This window comes from Manacus vitellinus, unplaced genomic scaffold, assembly GCF_001715985.3.
Source record: "Manacus vitellinus isolate BGI_N305 unplaced genomic scaffold, ASM171598v3 scaffold_0_pilon, whole genome shotgun sequence".
Lineage (NCBI taxonomy): Eukaryota > Metazoa > Chordata > Aves > Passeriformes > Pipridae > Manacus > Manacus vitellinus.
The window spans coordinates 57020494-57042537 of record NW_021938789.1 but is presented as its reverse complement, the minus strand read 5'-3'; the positions used below and the strand labels follow the sequence as shown (position 1 = coordinate 57042537).

Genomic DNA, 22044 nt, shown 5'->3' with positions numbered 1-22044 from the left:
CTCACTTGGAAAGTTAGGACATTGTAGGCTTTTTAGCACTTAAGATTTCGGTGGGGCAGAGTGTTGGGAAGAGAAGCTGCATCTTTATGCCTGCCTTCCTTTGCTTTTAGGCTAAAGAGTTCCTGAAGGAACAGGCCTGGAAGATTCACTTTGCTGAATATGGCCAAGGAGTCTGTATGTATCGTACAGAGAAAACCAGAGACCTTGTGCTGAAGGGCATTCCAGAAAGCATGAGAGGGGAACTTTGGCTACTCTTTTCAGGTAGGTATTCATTTGAATGTGACTGTGGGGTATAAGCAGAAGCATGAAGGGGAAAAAAAGATTTCAAAGATGATTAAAGGTGCAGATAATAAGTGTCTAAAAATATATGGAGTAAATAAGGTTGTGATTGTTAGCAGGCACCAGACAGGTTCAGACAAGAGTTCTGTTTAGACTAGTAAGTACCCTTTCTTCAAACAGGCTCACAAATTTAGGGAAGAGTATAAAAAAGCAGAATGCACACTCTGTTACCAGAAGCCAGCAGTCTAGGGGCCTCCTGGATGTTCAACATCTACCAGCAAGCCTCATTCCCATTTACTTAGTAATTTCTGAATCCAGTTAAACTTTTGGCCTTCACAGCGAGTTGTTGCAAGGAATTCCAAAGTTCACACATGTTGCATGAAACCACTATCTTTTTTTGTTAATAATACAAAAAAAAGTTACTTTATCATTTTATTAGATGTTCCCATTATGTGAAAAAAGGTAAGAAAATACTTCTGTCCATCTTCTGTGCCATGAAGGATTCTCTAGATCTGTATCCCCTTAGGCCTTTTTTTCAAAGTTGAAGAATTTTATTAATTTTTTTAATTTTATTAATTAGTTATGTGGAAATCAGTTCAACCTCAGGCTTTCTTCATAACCCTTCGCTTACTGTATACCTTCTCTAGCTCTAGCCCACCCCAAAATTGTTACCACAGCTACCCACACCATTTAGGATATGAGCTCACCAGAGACTTTATATGATGCTTTCTGGTTTGTTTTCTATTTCTTCCCTAATAATGCTTAATCATGTACATCTCTGTGCTGCTGGGCATTATCAAATGATTTCAGAAAATATACACAGGAATGCACAACTCTGTTTTGTGTCCGATTAGCAGCTAGTTTAGACTAATTTTAAAGGTGTATGTGTAACTAATATTTTCCATTTGTGCTACTGATGCTTGATTTTCATTTCCAGAGAAGTTTCAAAGTCAGTAATGAAATCTCATAGCAACTCTGTGAGCCTGTGGTGGTATCCCTAAGACAGGCTGTGTCCTGCCCAAGATGACAGAGTCATTTTCAGAAGCAGATATAGAACTCATGAGTCTCTTGCTTTTGGCTGATGTATCATACTTTCTGCAAGCAAACATTAATCTACTTGCCCTCCTCAGGGCAAGTAACTTTCTCAGAGAGGCATGTTTTGGGTATTTAGGATAACCAAACCCGCAGCCATCTGCACAGGGAGCTCATGATACCATGTGACTGCATAGATGGTTTGTTCTTCATGCCTCATTTTTTGTTCTGGCTGAGAGACAGGCTTTATCTTCTTCCTTTTTTTTTTAACCTCATTATAAAAATGCTACTAGAAGAGAAGACAAGAAGGGCTGATAATCACATAAGCACACCCTTTTTATTTTTTTTAATCACCTTTACCAAAATAACATTTCATATTTGAGATGCTTTTGAGCATGCTTGATGATATTCAAGATGAGAGGAAAGGGCAGCAGATCATCAAGCTGGAATACTGTACCTGCCAACTCTTCCTTTTTTCTTCTGGTTTTAATACTGTTCTCCCACTCTCAGGAGCCATTAATGAAATGGCCACTCATCCTGGCTATTATGAGGACCTAGTGGAAAAATCGATGGGAAAATATAACCTTGCTACAGAAGAGATAGAGAGGGATCTGCACCGCTCCCTCCCGGAACACCCTGCGTTCCAGAACGAGATGGGCATTGCTGCTCTAAGGAGAGTCCTGACAGCTTATGCTTTTAGAAACCCAAACATAGGATATTGTCAGGTAATTGAAACACCCTGCACTCCTTCAGTTTCTGGAATTCCGCTTCTATCCTTATACTCCTGTTCCTTCAGCTGTGCACATGGGTGTTCAGCTGTGTGAAGTGCACTGGCACGTGGATAATGCTTGTGAGCTGACACCTCAGCACTGCAGAGTGGCAGCAATGCTGAGCTCAGAGGGATTTGACACGAGGAGCTACTCTGACAGCAGTATTAGCAGCACATGTTGAGAGATGTGAAGTTCTCTGTATGTTTTGCCCATAAATCTAGAAACTGGACAGAGCCATCCTGAAGTGCATCTACAGAAAATGACAAATGGACCATGAAGAAAGATTCTTTCTAACAAAAAAACCCCTCAAACCTTAAATATTTATCTAATTATTCGATGTATTAGTTGTAATAACTCTCCACTTGTCAAAAAATAAAGCACCCTAGAAGATATCTCATCACTGTGAGCCACAACCATGTATCCATAGAGTTAATGCTGGTTAATGCTGGTTTTGGTGTTCTTATGCCTGTGATTCAGGTCACTTTAGCTTCTGGTCCTAAATCATTCTTTCTTGCTATATAAATCTGGCTTATCACCTGGGCCTTTTTTTTTCCTTCCTACATATTTTTGCAAAAAGGAAACTTAAATTCATGAGTATTAAGAAGCCTAATTAATGTTTGACTGTTAAGACTGACGAGTAAGTGCAAGCAGTTCTAACAAATACCATCATAAATTATTTAATAACAAATATAATACTAAGTAATAGCTACAACAACATTTGCAAAGGTTGTTTAACAGGGGAACGTTAGAAAGACACTTCAATTCTGGTTCTTAAAGCTGTCACAGTAATTAATAGCCTTGAGATTTGGTCCATGGCATTCAGAATGCTACAGTGAGAATTCAGGCACTGAAGTATTTCATACATGGTAGACAAGATAAAAGGAATAACACAGACTTTGACAGAGCTGTAACATAGTTTGGAGCTTCAGCTGAGACCTTAGTTGTGGTTTCAGACAGGTAGTGATCAAGCTGGAGTCTTAAAATGCTACAGGATTTGAAATTTAATTCCTTAGGAGACAAACTGAGAAGAAAATAGTACCGAAATACTTCATTTCTTCAGACTAACAGCAGTCTAGTCAAAGGCTGTAAGCAAACAATTCGAGGTCATTGTACAGTGCTGTGGTATTTGAAATAGAGTCAAACAGGCCGTAGCAAACCGTCATGTCCACATTCAAATGTGAAGAGTGAACAACAGCAAGGCACTTGTGTTTCACTGTGCTCTGGTTGTTTGTGAATGACACCCTTACAGGCATTTGTCTGAGCTCACAGGTGCTCTGTCTTGACCTTTCCATGGGAGCAGAAAGCACGGGCAGCGCAGGCAGCCTCTGCAAGGAGTGCTGGAGCATCATTAGTGCTGTAAGAGGTGTTTTGGCTGCACCAGACCCAGATTCCACGAGAGCACCTATGGGAGAGTATCAGTATCAGTGTAATGGGATGTTTGCAGATCTGAGCTGACCCTTGATTAGGAAAAGAAATCTTGATTTATTCTTTTTCTAAAGGAAAAAAAAAAAGAAAAGAAAACAACTAACAATTTTTTGTGATTTTTTTGAGGCTTTCTTAAGTCTTCCTTTGAGCACTGGGAAAACACTGTCTTGCTGTTTTTACAGGGAAATACTTGAACAGTTTGGGGTCTGCAGGGGGAGATGTAGCTTATTTCTTAACCACTTATCTTCCCAGGTACTGTGCTAGGTATTGAATAATTATATTTCTCTTTCTTTTAGGCTATGAATATTGTCACTTCAGTGCTCCTCCTTTATGCAAAAGAGGAGGAAGCTTTCTGGCTGCTGGTGGCTCTTTGTGAACGGATGCTACCTGACTACTACAACACAAGGGTTGTTGGTATGTCATGGGGATGTTTTCTAAAAAGACAGTACAAAAAATAACCAAAATAATTGGTGGTATTTGTACTGAAACAAATGTATGTGTAGATGTATGTGTGGCGTGGATACAACCGTGAATGCCAGTGACAAGCCAGCTTGCTCAGGAGCACAGAAGCAATTCCATAAACACATACTGTGGTAGTTAATAGTTTTTTCACTTAGGATTGGACAGCATTCTGAAGTGGGCTTAAACAAAGTAAATTGAAAAGAGATGGGAGGCTAAAATTTGAATTTTAGATGATCCAGTTATCTGATTAAGGTAAGGTAGAAACAGGAGCTTTAGCAGTTTGCAGTAGAAGTCTTTGTGCCTGTTTACCTCCTGTTGTCAGAGGGGTTTCCTTGTGTATGTGGAAGTGGCTCTTCAATTTATCATGGAAACTCTTTTTACTGTAGCTCACATGAGATACTCATTCAGCCCTAGAAATGATTTTTCCTGGCCTGCATAAGACACTGATGTTATGGCATAAAAATGTATAACATGGGGTTCTCTTGAAATAATTCCAAACCTTCCCAGTCACCCTGGCCTCGTTCAACAGGTGATGCTGAGGCCTTATGCCAATTAATAACGGTGAATATAAAGCCACCATTTAAATTGTGTAGGTGCTAGGCCAAATTGACCCTTTGTTAGCTATTGTGAAGTATATAATTAAAGCAGAATAAACCATATTACAGTTCAATTTGTCTGTACAGCTCAGTAGTGTAATGGAATCTGTTATTTATTTGAAAGTGAGAGAATGTGTGTAAGCATCGTGTAGAATATTTTTAGGCTTTGTACTTATATATATTTATATATAGAATATATGTATATATTTTTTCTCCCCTAAATGGCAATGTGTCAGTTGCTCCCAAGTTAATGGATGTTCAACTTTATTTATTTTCAACAGGAGCATTGGTGGATCAGGGTGTCTTTGAAGAGCTGGCTCGTGACTACATTCCACAGCTTTATGACTGCATGCAGGACCTGGGTGTAATCTCCACCATTTCCCTGTCCTGGTTCCTCACTCTTTTCCTCAGTGTAATGCCATTTGAAAGTGCAGTGGTGGTTGTGGATTGTTTCTTCTGTGAAGGAATAAAGGTGATATTTCAATTAGCACTCGCTGTCCTCGAAGCTAATGTAGACAAGCTGCTTAACTGTAAAGATGATGGAGAAGCCATGACAGTCTTGGGAAGGTATTTATTACAGAAAATAAAGTATCTTAATTTTATTTTTCTTTTTGCTTACTTTTCTGATTTGTCTTCTATGTTGAAATACTGAATTTAAACCAGTACCATGTATGTAAACCTTTGATGTTCTTCTAGTCCCCTCTCATCCCCGTAAGGTGGTATTTATGTTAACTTAGAATAATGTTAAGTGACCAACAAGAGATAAATTCTTCAAGACAATCAAATGAACTTCCCAAATCTGGTTATAGAAACCTAATTTGTTTGATTATTTTAGTTAATTGCATGGGGTTTGTTACTTCATCTTTTGCCTGCTGCCTTTTAAATGTTACTAAGATAAAGCCTCAATGTCAAGGGAAATTGTTTTGGGAATGGACTAAATACAACTCAGAAGAATTAAGTAGGATCTTGAATCAATAGATTTCAGTGAAACAGGAGGCTGGTAAATAGAGGGGCTTGAGTCATTTAATACAAACTGATATTGCTGAGTGCAACCTCTGATTTCCTCGTGTTTGGTAGTGGTGCTTAGTTTCCAAGATGCTGCTGAAACTTTGGAATTTTTATTCATGATAAGTTTCATTAGCCTTACTCTTATTAGAGTGCAGCTTGGTAATTTTTACATTTAATAATCTATATGTAACCCTTTTTCTGTTAACCCTCAGAAAGGAAGAGAAAAATGTATCTTGGGCTTCTCATTTCTTCTTTTTTCTTCCCACCAGATACTTGGACAGTGTAACTAATAAGGACAGCACTCTTCCACCCATTCCTCATCTTCACTCACTGCTCAGTGATGATGTAGAGCCTTATCCTGAGGTGGATATCTTCAGATTGATCAGGTCTTCCTATGAGGTAGGATAAGATTCCTTAACAGGAACTTGCCAACGCACACAACTTCTGCTTCACAGAGGAATTTGATGCTCTATAGTTTGACTTTGCTGGAAACCGAAAGAACATAAAAGAAATACAGACTCATCTCAGAAGGCTGAAGTGGGCCAAGGGAGAGGGGTTAGACTTTCTTTTTCTTTTAACCAAAACTTTTAATTGGAGATGTTTTATATAGAAACCTGAGGACTCAAAGGAGAACATCCCACAAGCAAAAAGTGATTTGCAAACAAAAGGCTGAACTTGTAATTTGAAAAAGGTTAATTCTCATCTCAGTTTTTTCATGCCTTTCCAAACTGAAATATTAGAAATATTAGTGAAATCTGTATAATTTCAAAAGATCTTTGTATTACCAGTGGAGTCTTGTTTCTTTTACCTTTTTTGTTTTTATTTCCCCTCAGCAACTGCTGATTATGACCATGGGCCACTATATTCTCTACTGTCACTAAAACTAAAAAAGTTTCAAATGAAAGGATTTGGTAATAACTAATATCTATAAAGCATAGGACAAAGCCTTCAAAACCAATTATAATCTGAAAACTGGTTTTATTTTCCTTAAATTTTGAAAATAAGCCTTCAGTTAAAAGCCTCTCATATACACTGACATAACCATTTTTTATAAAAATTAAGGAGTAACTTTAAAGATTTATTCTCCTTAATTTCCTTTTTTCTTTCCATTGACATGCAGCATAAACAGATATTTGAACAAGCATTCAAGAAGTCAGTTCATACTTAGAAATAGGACAACCTTTTCAAAGGCACTTCCTATGTTCCTAAAACCCCCTTGCTTGATAGCTATTTAATAAGGAAGTAGGTGATTCTTAGAGTATTCTGTTCTGGAGGGCAAAATGTATCACCCAAAGTTGTTCAACCAATGTTAGAATGGGGAGGAGGGCATTTATGTGAAATTCTGTTTCCGCTGTATTTTTCTGTTTTCCTTGCCGTGAAGACTGCTTGCATTGGCTTAACTGCTTTTAGATTAATAACCTCACTCTATGCAGAGCCAGTCTGTCTTTCTGGGGCTTCTGCAGCACAGAACCTTGTAGCTCCTTCCAGATAACCCTCTGTGCTCCAGTATAATTAGGCAAAACAAGTAGCATGGAGAGTGAAGAACTGTGAGGAAAGCAGGAGTTGGTTGCAAAGACGGAATTAGTTTCAGGGGAGTCACTGTAGTTGATTTGATTATTAAAAAGACCCCAACAATTCATTAGTATATTATTAAGATAAAAAAACTTGAAGGCATCTGTTACATCTGTAATGTTTCTCCATTAGTTATGTGCAGTCAGGGCTGGGAATTCACTGTTAGCTTTCTTACAGCCACAAAGAGGGAAATACCAAGTAAGTGAGCATATTTTGGTTATTTTTTTAGAATTTAAACTGTTAAAGGTAACCATCTTAATCCATCTTCATCTCTTAGACATTTATTGTTTACAAAAAGTAGGAAGACCTACAGCTGAAGAAGATGTTTTATCTTGGAGACATTTACCCTCCCTCAAACACACACCCCCCACCCCCAAGGAAAGGGGAGAACCTTGCAGACTGTCCTATGATATATGTCATGGGAACCTGATGAGCCTGACAGCTTGATAGCACTGGCAAAAGCACAATGTTTGGATTGTTTTATGATGAGCTGCTTTCCATCGTGCTCTGACCCTGTCCAGCTCTTAGGTAATCATGTCAGATGCACATATTAGAAGTCTCCAGTGAAAACTAAAGTGGTCTAGATGAATTCTTTGATACTTAACTGATGGTATTGAGGAGACTTTCAAAGGAAAAACATTCTTGAAATAAGAGAATATACATAACAAGTGCATTTTACACTGCCAGTACTTTTTTTTTATTTACCAAGAATACATTCTACTAAGAAATCTCTTTATCTTTTCATTCAATATTGCATTTAATTCAGAAACCATAGACCCTAGTGTCATAATGTTCATAATAGAAGTGACTGAAATAAGGTATAATCCCTGCAGTTTTAAAAGCCTGTGCACAGTTCACTAGCTGCCCATGGAGCGTAGACTCCTGTTCAGAGCTGTGATGTGCTTAACTCATTTGATTTGTGTGTTAGTCTGGAAAAGAAAATAGGCCTTAAACACTTAAGCTACGTCTATAGTAGTCTCTGGATCTTGGCCATTTTAACCAAACAGCTGACACTCAAAGGTCTGTGCTGCTGAAAGGTTTGATACAGTTTTGACTTAAAACAGGTGACACACTTCCAACAATTCCTTATACAATTCGAAAGTTAAAATGGGCCAGGCACCATTCCCAAAAGGTAATTGCATGCAACCTTCCTTTTCTGCATGTAGGCTGCATGAGTCTTAGTTTCAAGGATGTGGACAGACCTTCTCATTTGGCCTACAGAACAGCAAATAAACTCTGATTGCTGGAATAGATCTGGTCTCAGAGCCAAAATACCTGTCTTTTCAAGGTTTTGTGACGTCTGTGATGCTTGATATTCATAAATGTTTATCTAGATTCCATTTTTGTCAAAAGCGTTCTTTATTTGCAAAATACTCAAGGTAAATTAAGCATCTTTTTATTCCCAAGGTACATGATAAAGATTAACATCTTTATAGATAAATGCAGCTTTGTCATTAATTTGATCATACAAGAAGGTGACAGCAAATTATAACCTGCTTGTGTAGATGCACTTGCACTGGAAATATAAATCCATCTTGTTTGAAAGTTTCTTGCCACCTCTTTATAGTTTTACATGTGGTGTACTTGATATCTGGCATTATTGTTCCTGCTGATCATCTGTGCCTTTTTAAGTATGTTACAAGTGTTTTTTGAGTGGTAAGAAACTTCTGCTTATAATACTTCTACAAAAATGAATCTTGGAGATTCTCTGCTTATGAAGATATGGAATATTATTCCTAATAGGTTTTCCCCTAAGATGCTTCTGTACTGTTTTCAGGAGCTCCCTGACACTGTTATGTGCATTGTAAAAGAAACTTCTGAAAATAAGACTTGGGTACTTAAAAGAATCTTTTCCTGATGGAAGTTGCATTCTTGATACTTGGTTTCAGATCCTGAGAATGTAAGGACTGCTATACTGTCTCAGCCAGTAGAGATCAAGTTAGTTGAAATATCCTCTCTTCTGTCATGATTATGAGACATTCCAGGACATGCTGAAATAAAACCCTGCAGGGGGAGTAATGAAACAATCTATTCATAGAGTTTTGCCAGGCAACAGGTTTCTAATTACTGAGATTACAGTTTGAAATTTAATAAAGGCCTTTTCAAATGAAAATCAGTTATTGGGAAAAATAAAATCTTCATAAAGTCTTCATAACTTTGTAATGTGTTAAAAAAAATGCCTTAACAGCAGTTCCATTTGTGGTATATCACATAATTGAATTAATTTCTGAAATACATTAAAGGCAAGCTAAATATTCTGAATATTAATACACAGACTATCCTGTACTACTTTTTCTCTTTTAAGAAATTTGGAAGTATCCGAGCGGATTTAATTGAACAGATGAGATTCAAACAAAGACTAAAAGTCATCCAAACCCTTGAAGATACTACAAAGCGCAATGTGGTAAGTACTGAAATAATCTTCTTTGCAAATATTAAGGCCAGTCAGTTTCTGAAATTCAGATTAGTTTTTTCAGTGAAACGTGGATTTCAAGTCCATAACTGTTAATGTTATGTTTCAAAAGGTACGAACTATTGTGACAGAGACTTCTTTTACTATCGATGAACTGGAGGAACTATATGCTCTTTTCAAGGTAAAGCTAAGTGAAGATAAGATCATATTACCTTCAGGAAATGTAAACATTTATTTTTGTTGTGGGACAGTGTCTTTTCTAAAGACCAGGTCAAGTCTGCAAGTTACTATTGGGGTATCTTGATACAAACGTGAATTAGCTGCTATATTATTGATTTTAAAAAACCAACCAAGCAAAAACATGCAACAAAAAAACAACAAGAACAAAAAAACCCATTTTTAAAACATCAGGAGGTGAGTAATTCACTATGGAAAAGTAATATGAATGAATAATTTGTCCATGGAAAAAAATGCCTGCACTGATGAAAACAAAAAGTGAATAGATAGAGGCTTTTGATCAGTCTTTAGAAACCTAACCTATGTCTCTCTCTACCTGACCTAAGTTTTGGAATTTAGCAGAGAAATACCTTTGTTTTATTGTCTGAGACAGCTAATACTTTTGTAGTCACAATAGCTGATTTTTGCCATTGTTAATGCTTTAATATGTTACGTGGGAATTTAGTGTTACAGAGTGATGTTACAGAGTGTAAGTTGATTGAACAGCAATGCTGTTAGATCCGAATATTGAAAGGTGAGAAGTTAAATGCTTTAACTTCACCTTCATGCACAGTGTTTTAAGATGCTTTCGTCCTCTGTTTTGTTATAACAGAGATTTTTTTTTTATATATATATACCATGAAGAATTTATTTACTTTTAATTTCCCATCTGTAAATGACAAGTCTGGTGACTGTCCAAATCCCTCAGTACCTTCTTTCAGTCTTCCATGGAATCAGTGAGACCGAGTCAGACAGTCCTGGTTGATCACTGGGCAGTGCTTGTATCTTTTTCTCTAAGCTTCTGAATTGTTTTTAAATAGGTGCTGCCAAAATCAGAACCTTCAATGAGTTCAGTAGAATAGTACATTATTAAGTATTTTTGAGAATCTAGAGTTCAACAAAAAATATTTCAAATAAACAGCTATTTTCATATGATTAGAGATTAAATAAAGATTTCATAGGACTCCCCTTTCTGACTTGACTGTGTAATGAGAGTGAACAGGGTGACTAAGCACAACAAGCCTGTGTATATATGGAAGTCACAGCTGCTTACTGCTCTGCTCAAAATGGGAATTTCATGTTTCATCTTAGGAGGCAGAACAAGTTTTGATTTACCTTCTTTTTTTTTTTTTTTTTTTTTTTAAATAGAGGGATGTCTTTTTATTCTGGTTAGAGGAGAAACCTGTTCCAGAAGTGGAAGGGCTAGGAAAATTCAAATACATCTGTTACCTTACACTGTTTTAAGAATGTGTGTGTGTACAAGTTCGGGAGGTTTTTTTATCACTGATAACGATGAACTGTTCACAGAGGTGCTGACAGTCTCGTGGTATTTCCCTTCTGTTCAGGCAGAACATCTGACCAGCTGCTACTGGGGGGGAAACAGCAATGCCACCGAACGGCACGATCCCAGCCTGCCCTACCTGGAGCAGTACCGCATTGACTTCGAGCAGTTCAAGGGCATGTTCGCTCTCCTCTTTCCCTGGGCGTGTGGGACTCACTCGGATATCCTGGCTGCCCGCTTGTTCAGGCTGCTCGATGAAAATGGAGACTTGCTCATCAACTTCCGCGAGTTCGTCTCTGGGCTAAGTAAGGAGGGTTCACGGCACCTCCGAAATAATGGGACCAAAATGGTTTGTTCTGAAGGGTGTCCCGTCCTTCAGAAACACAGATCTTATATTAGCTATCAGATAATGAGTTTAACATATGCTAATTTGCATAAGTTACTTTTCTGTTGAGTTCATGTTATCATGCCTGTGACGGTGGTTCCTACTGGGGTTTAGGCTGGTCTCAGTAGCTGCATCTACATTAGCCAGTGGTGTATCACACTGGGTGAAGGACAACACCTGAACTGCACATCCATTAGGATCTTAAAATTTCCCTCACTACTAACTCTCAGTGCAGAAATGGACCCCAATTTGTGTGCTTAATGGTGTTATTACTCCTAGTCAGAGTATTTCCTTTGGAAAAACCCTTTGTATGTTCTTGTGTAGTGTTCCTTTCTCAGTGACACTGCATTTCGTTGTATGTTCCTTAAGCTTTCCCTGAAAGATGGGAATTTTTACCATTTGTTAGTGCTTCTGGAAAGAGGAGAGAGGCAGCATTTGTTCCCTTAGTTGTTCATGGAGAAGATTCTTGAGAAATTTGTGTGCATATGTAAGGGGCAGGGAAAGGATAGAGTGAGGATGCTAGTTTTGCCCCTGAATAAAAGTCCTTCTCTTTAGAAGCCTGCTGAGGTGGCACATAGATGTGTTCCTGCGTGAGGGGAAGGTAACACACCCCACGGTATTTGCAGTGGGAGGTACTACCTGTATTCCTTCTGAAATCAGCAAGCAAGGCTGCAGACTGAGAGCGGGATGGAAGTCACCTGAAAAGGAGAAAGTGGAGGTGCAGGTCAGAGAAGGAGGCTGAGTGTTGGTTGTGAAGGTTATGGCCCATGCAGGTCTTGAGGAAACCAGATTTCAGGACATGGAAGTCAGTATCACCACACAGGGAATGTGCAAGCCTTAGGAATAACATGAGGCAGGAGCTGGCCAGTCTTTTTTTAAATATAGCAGGAATTGTTCCCTGTAAGTGATCAACATCTCACCATCTGTCATGTATTTCATGGCAACCTGGCATTTCCTTCAGCTTTACATTTTGATCCTTTTTTGAGAGAGAAAAGGTTTCCCAATCTGGCTTTTAGCAACTCTTTGTAAGACTATGCTTAAGTGTTAGGGCTCCAAATGCAGCCTTGCATTAAAACCTCTGTGCAGCGATGGTAACACCTGCTCTCTTGCAGGTACAGAATAGCTATGTGACAGTAAAGCTGGTTGCACACCTCCCCTTCACACCACCCAAAAACCCCAGTGATGTAGCAGTTTGTATTTGAGGGACTGTCTGCCAGGTAACACTCAATGGCCTTTTGATGACCCATGAATTAACTATTCCTGCTGTTAACAGAGTGCTGTTAATATCAATAAACCAGTTTTTGACCGAGACAGCATTTTTTGGAACCAATAATGAGTAATAAGAACAGCGGCCAGTGTTGACCACTGTGAACAGAAATTAATATAAAATGCACAAATGTGGCTATAAGCCAACATGACTGAATTAAAATCTTGAATGAGTGAAATAATCAAAACTGCTCGTTCTGCAAACCCACATTTTTTCAGAAACTAAGCCCAGTGTGGTGTAGCTTGAAAACTTTTTTTTCTAAAAAAAGTCAACCCTGCTGACCCCTTTTGTCTAAGAAGCACATGAATGGTAGAAAGGGCAACACAGTCAACAGAAACAACACTGGATCTCTTTGAGCATATTTCACCATGCCCCAGGACTTTTAATAATTCCACAAACATCAGCTGCTTCTGTCTGCCTCACCAACCCAATATGCTTTGGCTAGGAAAGTATCTTATATGACAAGTATGTTTTGTTGGAGCAAGATGCATCTGCTGAGAAGATGCCTGTGTCACCTTTTCCTTGTGGCTGTCCTGGCAAGCATGGGCAGAGGATGGGCATTCTGGAGGTGACCTGTGGGCACTGCCCTCTCGCTTCTTACTGAGTCCAAACAGCGGAATTGAACTCTGGCCCTGATTACTCAAGTCTGTCTTTCCTAAAGGAAGTGTCCTTGTCCAAGTACTTTCTAGGTATGGCCCATTTTGGAGGCTGCTTGTTGTCCTCTGAAGCAGCCATGGCACCAGAAGCATTTCTGTTTCACACCTCTCTCTTTCAATAGTGTTATTCTATGTAACCATAAGGATTTGTTCCTTCAAAACCTCTCATGGATGCCACTGACTTCTTCTAGGAGCTGCGTGAAGAGGAGATGTCAAAGGGTGGTGGTGTGATCTCATGGCCCTTTCTTCTGTGTCAGTCTGAAATCCTTGGGATGTGAGAGTGCTGTAGCTGCAACTGGGAATCTCTATTTCCTTTTCACTGTCCCTGCAGCAAATAGCTCAAAGACTTCCTGCTTCAGGTGCCTCTAAGGCCTCAGCTGAGCAAAGATGGAACAACCTGGCATATTCTTCTGTACATTTACTCTGTGTTATGTTACTGCAAGTTCAACTAAAGGAGTGATCTTGATTAATTTGCCTAAGGAGTGGTGCTGCTCAAAAGGGGTTATCAGCCTTGGTTATGAGCTGTTATTCACCTGCATCCCTGTACCACACTGAATTAGAGCATGACAGTTGTTGACTCTGCTTCCTAGTAAGCTGGAGAGATTTCTACCCAGACTCAAAGTGGTCTCCTGCCTCCCATCGTGTTTTTGCAATACTCTCTTTGCAGAACGTGCAGCCCTCCCACTTCTCCAGTGGCTGCTGCTGACTGCAGCACTCATCACAGCCTCCTGCAAAAGTCAGCACCATGAAAACTGTGTCTTGCAAGGAGTACCTGAGTGTATTTTTTTTTCCTTTTTGAAAACTCTTCAACCACAGATTGTGGAAGCACGTTCAGAAAGCAGAGTGTTAACCTCACCACTTCTCCAATGCTTTCGGGGAGCTGAATGCTGTACAAACACTCTGCACCCCTCCACCTGTGGTCAAGGGAGGGGCAACTGCAGCCACCACTTTTGTGTTGCTGTGTTGTCCTCTGCTGGACCTGCTCCAGGAGCTCCATGTCTTTCATGTACGGAGGAGCCCACAACTGGACAGAGGACTCCAGATGTGGCCTCAGTAGGACTGAGTGGAGGGGCAGGATCACTTCCTTCGACCTGCTGGCAATGCTCTCCGTAATTTTGAGGGGGAAAGAAAGGGCCTGACATTAGGAAGCTCGCACAGATTCATCTCAGGTGAAAAGCAGTAGCAACTGAGCTTTTTCAGTTCTCATCTGGGGACAGAGAGAGGAACAAGCAGCCTACATGTGTCACCCTGTGCCCTGGTGACTGCTTCCCTAGCTGTTGCTGGAGGATGCAGAACTGCAGGCAATTCTATGCTTTGGTTATTTCAGGTTGCCTTTAGCAGTGGGGCACTTCACCTGGTGTCTGGGGGCATAAGCTAAGGCATGGTTTCAGTACAAGGGAAAGCATTATCTGCACAGCATGGTGCACCAGAAAGGAACATAACAAGGTTTTGTGCTTAAAACACCAAGCTGAAAGCAAAATGGCTAATGTAGTTGTGCTCAATCCTTTGGCCTAATATCAGTATTTATTGTAGCATTCAGCTTTACAAGAGACTGTGATTGCTAGGATTTGCCAAACCACTCATTGTAGTTTGCACATAGCAGAGGCAAGTTGACATGGTCATCTATAAAGTAAAATAAATCTCTGCATAACCTAATTATTGAAGGTTAATTCATTTGTTTATGAATAGCGTGTCACAACAAGTGAGATTTATTAAGAAGTCTGATTAACAGTTATTTCATTACTTTAAAATTAACTACTATCCATTTAATTAATTGGAAGGAGGGGCTACAATAGACTGCTTGGATTTCATACAGCTAATTACGGTGTTAACCAGAAAGGAATAGAGATAAATCATTAGAAAGTGTTGCCTGAACATCAGTTTAGCCCGTGGCTAAGCTATGATAAATGCTGTTTACTTGAATTTCTCTCTTTTTTCAGTAAATATCTTATTGCTCTGAGTCTTGTGATGTTTTTATTGGATCCTCAGATTAGAAAGTTTGAGGTCCACACAAAAAGGTCTTGTTAACTTTCAGCCAGAGGCCTTTCTGGGGTGGTAATGCCATGACTGTAGCTTATTTTTGAGCACTATAAAATAGGCATTTAATGAAGGACCCAAGGTTGAAATACAAAATTCAGGGTAAATTGGTCTGTGTTCTCTTGCTATTTCTACTGCAGACTGTATAATCTTACATATCAAGTGACTGCCTTATGATTTTGGTCTGTAAAGGGACTACAGTGCTTTCCAGAGTAAATGTAGCAGCTTCTAAACCAAAATATTGCAGCAATAATAAATAAAATGGCATTGAATGCTGAGTATTAATGTACTGTATGTCATGCTGTTTAGGTGCAGCATGCCATGGAGATCTTACAGAGAAGCTGAAGCTACTGTATAAAATGCATGTTTTGCCTGGTAAGTAAATGATGTTAAAATAGCTGTTGTCTTGTTGAGAACAGGAATTTGGAGCAGAGTTGTTTATGACTAGCTTTCCCAATTAAAAATTAATTTGTTGGAACTATTGTAGCTGTTTATGCAGCAGTAAAATAAAGAGCTTCTACCATAACCAGACAGAGATTTGAAAAGTCTGAAAGCACCCACACAGCTCAAGCCACACACAGGCCATTTATATGTGTCTTCTGCCTGTTGATCTGGGGTTGGTGATATCCCCCATGCATAAATACAGTGTTCTTCAACCTTTGTTACCATAATAATGCACTTTATTTAATATCAAAGCTAGTTTGAAATGTTCCTGCATGCCCTGGTTCCTCGTTTCTGTCCCCAGGCTTTGTTCTTGGTTTCCCCTCTGGGCTGACACAACTGTTTGCAGAGGGAAGCTCCAGATGGTTTCATAGATGTGTTTTCCAGGGAGCTGTACAAACTTGGACTCAGCTAAGTGAGAGAGGCAGATTAGGGTGGAGAGGGGACGAAAACATCTCAAAACAATTTTGCCTCTGAAGAAAATGATATCCTGGAACTGTATCCTCTCTGTCTTGTCACGCAAGTGCCGTAAAGAACCTATTGCTGTCCTCACTGAACCTGCAATTTTAAGTACGTTGCAACTGCTTGGGTGGTTTAAGTCTAGTGTCCATTTACATGCTCTGGTAGAGATGTCTAAAGGCTTTAGGAGGACATTCACCTTCATGTGCTTTGAGCATGAGTCCCTGATTGCTCCCAGCTGGCTTTGCTTGGAGGTAGGCTTGACTGATTCATTAATTAAACAGGGGAAAGAAAGCTTTAAATACTTTAAAAAAATATTGAACTATAACAGATCTCTTTTTAAAAATGCAGTTTCTGGTATTGGGGGACTGGTAAGCTCATAACAAATCATGACAGACTGTTTCCAGCTGGGAAGGAGTTGATACCCTGCTTAGGACACACTGAGCTACACAGAAGAAAGTAATGGAAGTAGACATGGGAAGATGGGTAAGCCAACCTCTGAAGGCAGGCAGCTCCTTTTTAGACAGTATTGGATATTGGGGAGAAGACAGTTCAGGTCCAGCTGTTCATTTCCTGAAAAGAGCTGAAAAGAGGTGATTCCTAGTCCATCACATCCTCACACTTTTACTTCTAGAAACTGACATTCTCAATGTATGAATGGAAATATCTTTTAGTTTTTAATTAAAGGGCAGAATTGTTAATGAAATATATTTACTATATTCCTTAGATCCGTCCCCTGAGCAAGAAGAGCCAGACTCTGCTTTTGAAGCCACTCAGTACTTTTTTGAAGACATCACACCAGAGTGTACACACGGTAGGCATCTTTTGTCTTGGGCATGAGAAGATGAGGTAATGCATTTCAAACAACATATGCTACTTTTTAATTGGGTTAAACTTTGCAAGTGAAGTATTCCCTGTAAAAGGAAGTATGAAGTATTTGTATATATTTTATATTCTTAGAGGTGCAGGCATGTTTACACCACAAGCCACCCTGGATTGTGCTTTGCAGAAGTACTTGCAGAATAATGTCATCAAGTGTGTTTTAGTAGATGTTGTTTTGGGATAAGTCCAGCATATATGTGTTGATGGAGAATAAGAATAGATACATTGACTTTCACGATATATTTGGATCAGAACTTAAAATATTCTGTGAAACCGAGACTAAAACATCAAAATGTAGTTCAGCAGTTTGAAATCTTTTTGTGCCCTGATGAAAGGCAGTGTCTTGTTGCCGTTGCCTTAAATGGCATTATCTTTCTTGAGATATTTGATGTGAAGTTTCTCTCTGATTCAAGGAAAATATTCTTCAGGTTACAAGGGGGAGGAAGGTTGTTTGAAAATACAGGTAGGAGTTTAATAGATTGGAAATGGCAATTTTAAGTCCTGAGAGACAAGAGAAAATGCATTAATATAATCACCAAACATACATCATGCTAGAAGTTGTCTGTGTTGTGGTAACACAGGCTAATCATTGTACTACACAAACAAAATTTAAGATGGTTCAAGGCTTATTAGTGATATTATAAATTAAATATGTCAGCAGGTCATCATTTATTCCTATCATTTTTGCTCTCCATTTTCTGCAGTGTAAACATTTTCTTATTTTGCACTGTACACATGAAAACTATGTATGTATCTAAAACCACGCTGATCTCTCTCTCCCCCTGCCCCTCCACTTCCTAGTTGTTGGCCTAGACAGCAGGAACAAACAAGGAGTAGATGATGGGTTTGTTACAGTGAGTCTGAAAACAGACAAAGGTATGCATGGTGTCTCCGTGTGAGTTACATCTTTCGTTTCTTGTAAAGATGCTCCTTTTGAACATGGAAAAAAAAGTATTAATTTAAGGTTTCTTCATGGACTTTTTCCTGCATATATGGGTAATTTGTTGCCAATAGGCAAGAAGAGCTCACAAGAGAATCGAAATTACCTGAGAATGTGGAGCCAGGAGAATAAATCCAAAACCAAAAACGCAAAGGATTTGCCCAAGCTGAATCAGGTACTTCTGTTGACAGTTACTTATTTTTCATTAGCGTTAAACTTTCTTCACATATGTATAAATATTCAGTTAACACTGAACAAAGGTTTTATTTTGAGGCAGATACATTTTTACCACAGAGCAGCAGTCAGCTGATTACAGAAGTTAGTTGTTTTCAAAGTATTGTAACTGGCATTCAGCTCCCAAAACATCCCAAAAATGAGACACACACGTATAGGAATGATAACATTAATTTGATCTCTAGACAAAGGGTGATGTGACATTGAATATTGCCAGCTAGCTAATAATGTCTGATACACATAAACTGAAAGAAGCATTTTATGTTTTGTGATTTATACTGCCAGTATAAATCCCCTCAGATCCCTGTGGATCCCCTCAGATCCACAGCTGCTAAGGAGGAGGAGACCCATTGGGATAGCTCTTCCCTCCAGAGCATGTAGGGAAGGTTTATTCCCTGTAGAACAATGATTCTTACTTCAGGTAGCCCTGAGCAAATCTCCTTCCTGTTTAATTCATGAGTTTTGAATTTCTAAAGACTTGCATCCAACTAAGTTACCCCTGTCAGTTAAAGAGTGCTGCAGGTCTTATTTAATTTTTCATTACTTCTCATTAATTTTAGCAGACCCCTAGTTATACTTAGCATCACTCCTACAAGAAAATCCACCAAAATGAATGCTGTGTCTCACTGCTCACCCTCTGTTGCCCCCCAGTGGCTGCAGAGAATTATATTTGTCATATGGTGGACGAAACATCCAGTGGTTTATTCTAAATAGCTTTGAGACAGGCAACACATCTAACTGCCCAGTCACAGAAAATGCTTTCTGGACTGCACTCAAATTATTCCCAATTTTATTTTAATCACACAAACTGTTGTCATGCCTCAATTCCAGACTTTTAAAACTGATTTAAATCAGACGTCAGCCTGATTTGTTTCCTGCTCTCATTGATGTTTCCTCCCTCCGTGTTCAGGGGCAGTTCATTGAGCTGTGCAAGACGATGTACAACATGTTCAGCGAGGACCCCAACGAGCAGGACCTGTACCACGCCACCGCTGCTGTGACCAGCCTGCTTTTGGAGATCGGCGAAGTGGGCAAGCTCTTCAGCGTGCAGCCCGCCAGCGAGGCAGACAGCAGCAGCAACAGCTGCAGCAAAGCTCTCCAGAGCGAGCTGTTTCAGAAGAAAGAGCATCAGCAGTACCCCCTGGAGCAGCACAAGCCGCTCCCAAGCAGCGAGGAGGAGGCCGTCTGCCCCGACAGCGCCCTGGGCATGCAGATGGAAGACATTAAGCTCGACGACTCTTCTCCCAGGGACAACGGGGCCTGTTCCTCCATGCTCATTTCCGATGACGACACGAAAGACGACAGTTCCATGTCCTCCTACTCGGTGCTGAGCGCGGGCTCGCACGAGGAGGAGAAGCTGCACTGCGAGGACATCGGCGAGGACACCGTTCTGGTGCGCAGCAACCACGGCGCCGCTCTGCGCAGGAGCACGAGCATCGACAGGGACTGGGCCATCACCTTCGAGCAGTTTTTAGCCTCCCTTTTGACTGAGCCAGCGCTGGTGAGGTACTTTGACAAGCCTGTGTCCATGATGGCTAGGATTACCAATGCTAAAAACGTAAGGATGAGGGGCAGACCCATAACCTCGGCCAGTGACTATGAAATCTCTACTATGTCGGGATAAAAGGCAGTCGGGGTTTTTATTTTCTTTTTTTTTTTTTCTTATTCTGTATTTATTAGTACCTGGCACAGGCCCTGGTATTTCCAGAACATGATTGTTTTCACTAATGTGAAAATGTTGGGGTGCAGACTTAACTATCTTGAAGTATAATCACTCTTTCTGTGGGAAATGTTACACAAATGCAAATTTTATTCAAAATACAGAAAAAAAAAATAACGGTTGTCAGTGAAGTGTGTGTATTATTAATCTTGCTGTCAATATATAATGGTAAAGATAAGTTCTGAATTTCTAAATGTAACCTTAATGCCAATATTTATGTGCATTTTTTAAATAGACATATATAGAGATCTGGTTCTTGGGAAAAAAAAAATCAACAAAATGGGAAAAACCTAAAATTTAAAGGGATGCTGTCAACCTGAAAAGGACCTCAGGTGAAATTAAGTTCCAGGCAACATCCCTGAAGGATATTTTATTTCATATAATTTTTTTCAAAGAGGTTTCTAATGTATGCTTCAATTTTATTTTTTTGAATATATGAAAGACCACTTCAGTGACACCTGCCTGGCTCCTAACTTCCTCTGCCTGAGACTGGTATGCTCAAGTAAAAGTGAGAAGTCCATCCCAAACCTAGCTGGCACATCAGGCAAATGTGGATAAATGTGATGGTTTCTGCTCTGATGGAAAGCAAAGCCCTTTTGCCTTTTCCCTGGGTTCAGCTTGGCAGAGAGAGCCCTTTCCCAGCTGCAGCCACCAAAGAAAGATTTCCAGCATGACCCTGCCCAGAGCTGTGTTCCTAACCAGTGGACTTGGAAGCTTTGCTGGTGTGCTCCAAAGACAGTATATGCAGGTCCCAGAACAGATTGGTAGAGTCTCTTTTTAAAATTTGAAATCTGTTTTTAAAAGTTTAAAAAAAAATATATATATATCTACTTCTAAGGCTGATCTGCAGCAAATATAGCTTAGCTCTTAAAACTAGCCATTACCACCAACCTATTATATTCTTGTTAGATTAAGAAAATGAAAGCCTGTATTGCATAAGTCTTTATTTACTACAGTGTAAAGTAGCAGTAATGAAAAAAAATCTGCAAGATAATGTAACTGAATGTTTAAGTCTTACTGAGAACACTGTCACTTTATATAAAATGAATAGTATCCTGTATTGACTTACTGAATAATATGTTCAAATGAAAACTGGAGCACCTGCACTTTGAATCCTTGCTTTTTTTATACAGAAATTCAGGATTTTTTTTTAAATTTTGTTAGCTGTTTTTTAATTGATATTTGTTCAGTTCAGGATCATGCCTACATGCCTAATCTTTATTTGCTGTTTTGAGAATATTTTCTGTAGAATACTGTTGATTTTTTTATACTCCTGTATAATATTGCATCCATGTAACTTGCAGATTTTTTTAGCACAAGCTATGTTTAATTCCTTTGTTTTAAAAGAATGCTTTTAAACTGTCAGATGAAGTGGTTTTTAACCACAAATAGGTAATGTGAACAAATAAAGTACACTCTGCACAGATTTGATTTTTAACTATTAAAAGTCATGCTAGAGGGAAAAGCAGGTGGTTGTGGTTTATTACACAGACAAATTCAAGTATGTATACATGTATGAAAAAGCACTATGGTCTGTGTATGAGACTATGTGGATTAGTTTACATGTGTATCAAATAATGATATTCATTCAAATAATGACATTAATTTGAAGCCATAATTACCATTTTGAAGACTATGGCTTTGTTTTAACTTAAGATGCCGAGGCCAGAGTGGGGTGCTTTATTGTAATGCCTGGCAGCTGAATAAGCTATAATGGAAGTCTTCAGCACTAAGAGTTAACATCCTCAAGTGGACTACTGACCTTTTTAGATTTGCAGATCCCTGAAGTATTTCTCTTTTGGGTGTCTGTTATGCTAAAGTGATTTTAAGCCTGTCAGCAAGCTTCCACACACCCCTAGAGACACACAGACTACAGCTCAAAAACCTTTCTTTATCTCAGAAGGCCTTGTCAGCTTTGTTCCACACCCCACCCGCAGGGCAGGGGATGCAACGTACCATGAGAATTGT

At 39.3% G+C, this 22044-nt stretch overlaps 1 protein-coding gene across 2 annotated transcripts in view; it reads left to right on the top strand.

Moving 5' to 3' along the window:
• The window catches only part of TBC1D9 (TBC1 domain family member 9), a 52451-nt gene extending 30951 nt beyond the window's left edge, over positions 1-21500 (top strand). The window contains exons 9-21 of one of the 2 annotated variants that reach the window (XM_029962284.1): positions 111-261; positions 1822-2036; positions 3803-3920; positions 4846-5131; positions 5842-5971; positions 9450-9548; positions 9670-9738; positions 11120-11360; positions 15710-15775; positions 17028-17114; positions 17984-18058; positions 18197-18297; positions 19267-21500. In XM_029962284.1, the coding sequence (XP_029818144.1) occupies positions 111-261; positions 1822-2036; positions 3803-3920; positions 4846-5131; positions 5842-5971; positions 9450-9548; positions 9670-9738; positions 11120-11360; positions 15710-15775; positions 17028-17114; positions 17984-18058; positions 18197-18297; positions 19267-19980 (2352 nt within the window). In that variant the 3' untranslated portion in view covers positions 19981-21500. The remainder of the gene's footprint in view (positions 1-110; positions 262-1821; positions 2037-3802; positions 3921-4845; positions 5132-5841; positions 5972-9449; positions 9549-9669; positions 9739-11119; positions 11361-15709; positions 15776-17027; positions 17115-17983; positions 18059-18196; positions 18298-19266) is intronic. The other variant, XM_029962293.1, reaches the window with a different exon arrangement.
• The last annotated feature ends 544 nt before the right edge of the window (positions 21501-22044 follow it).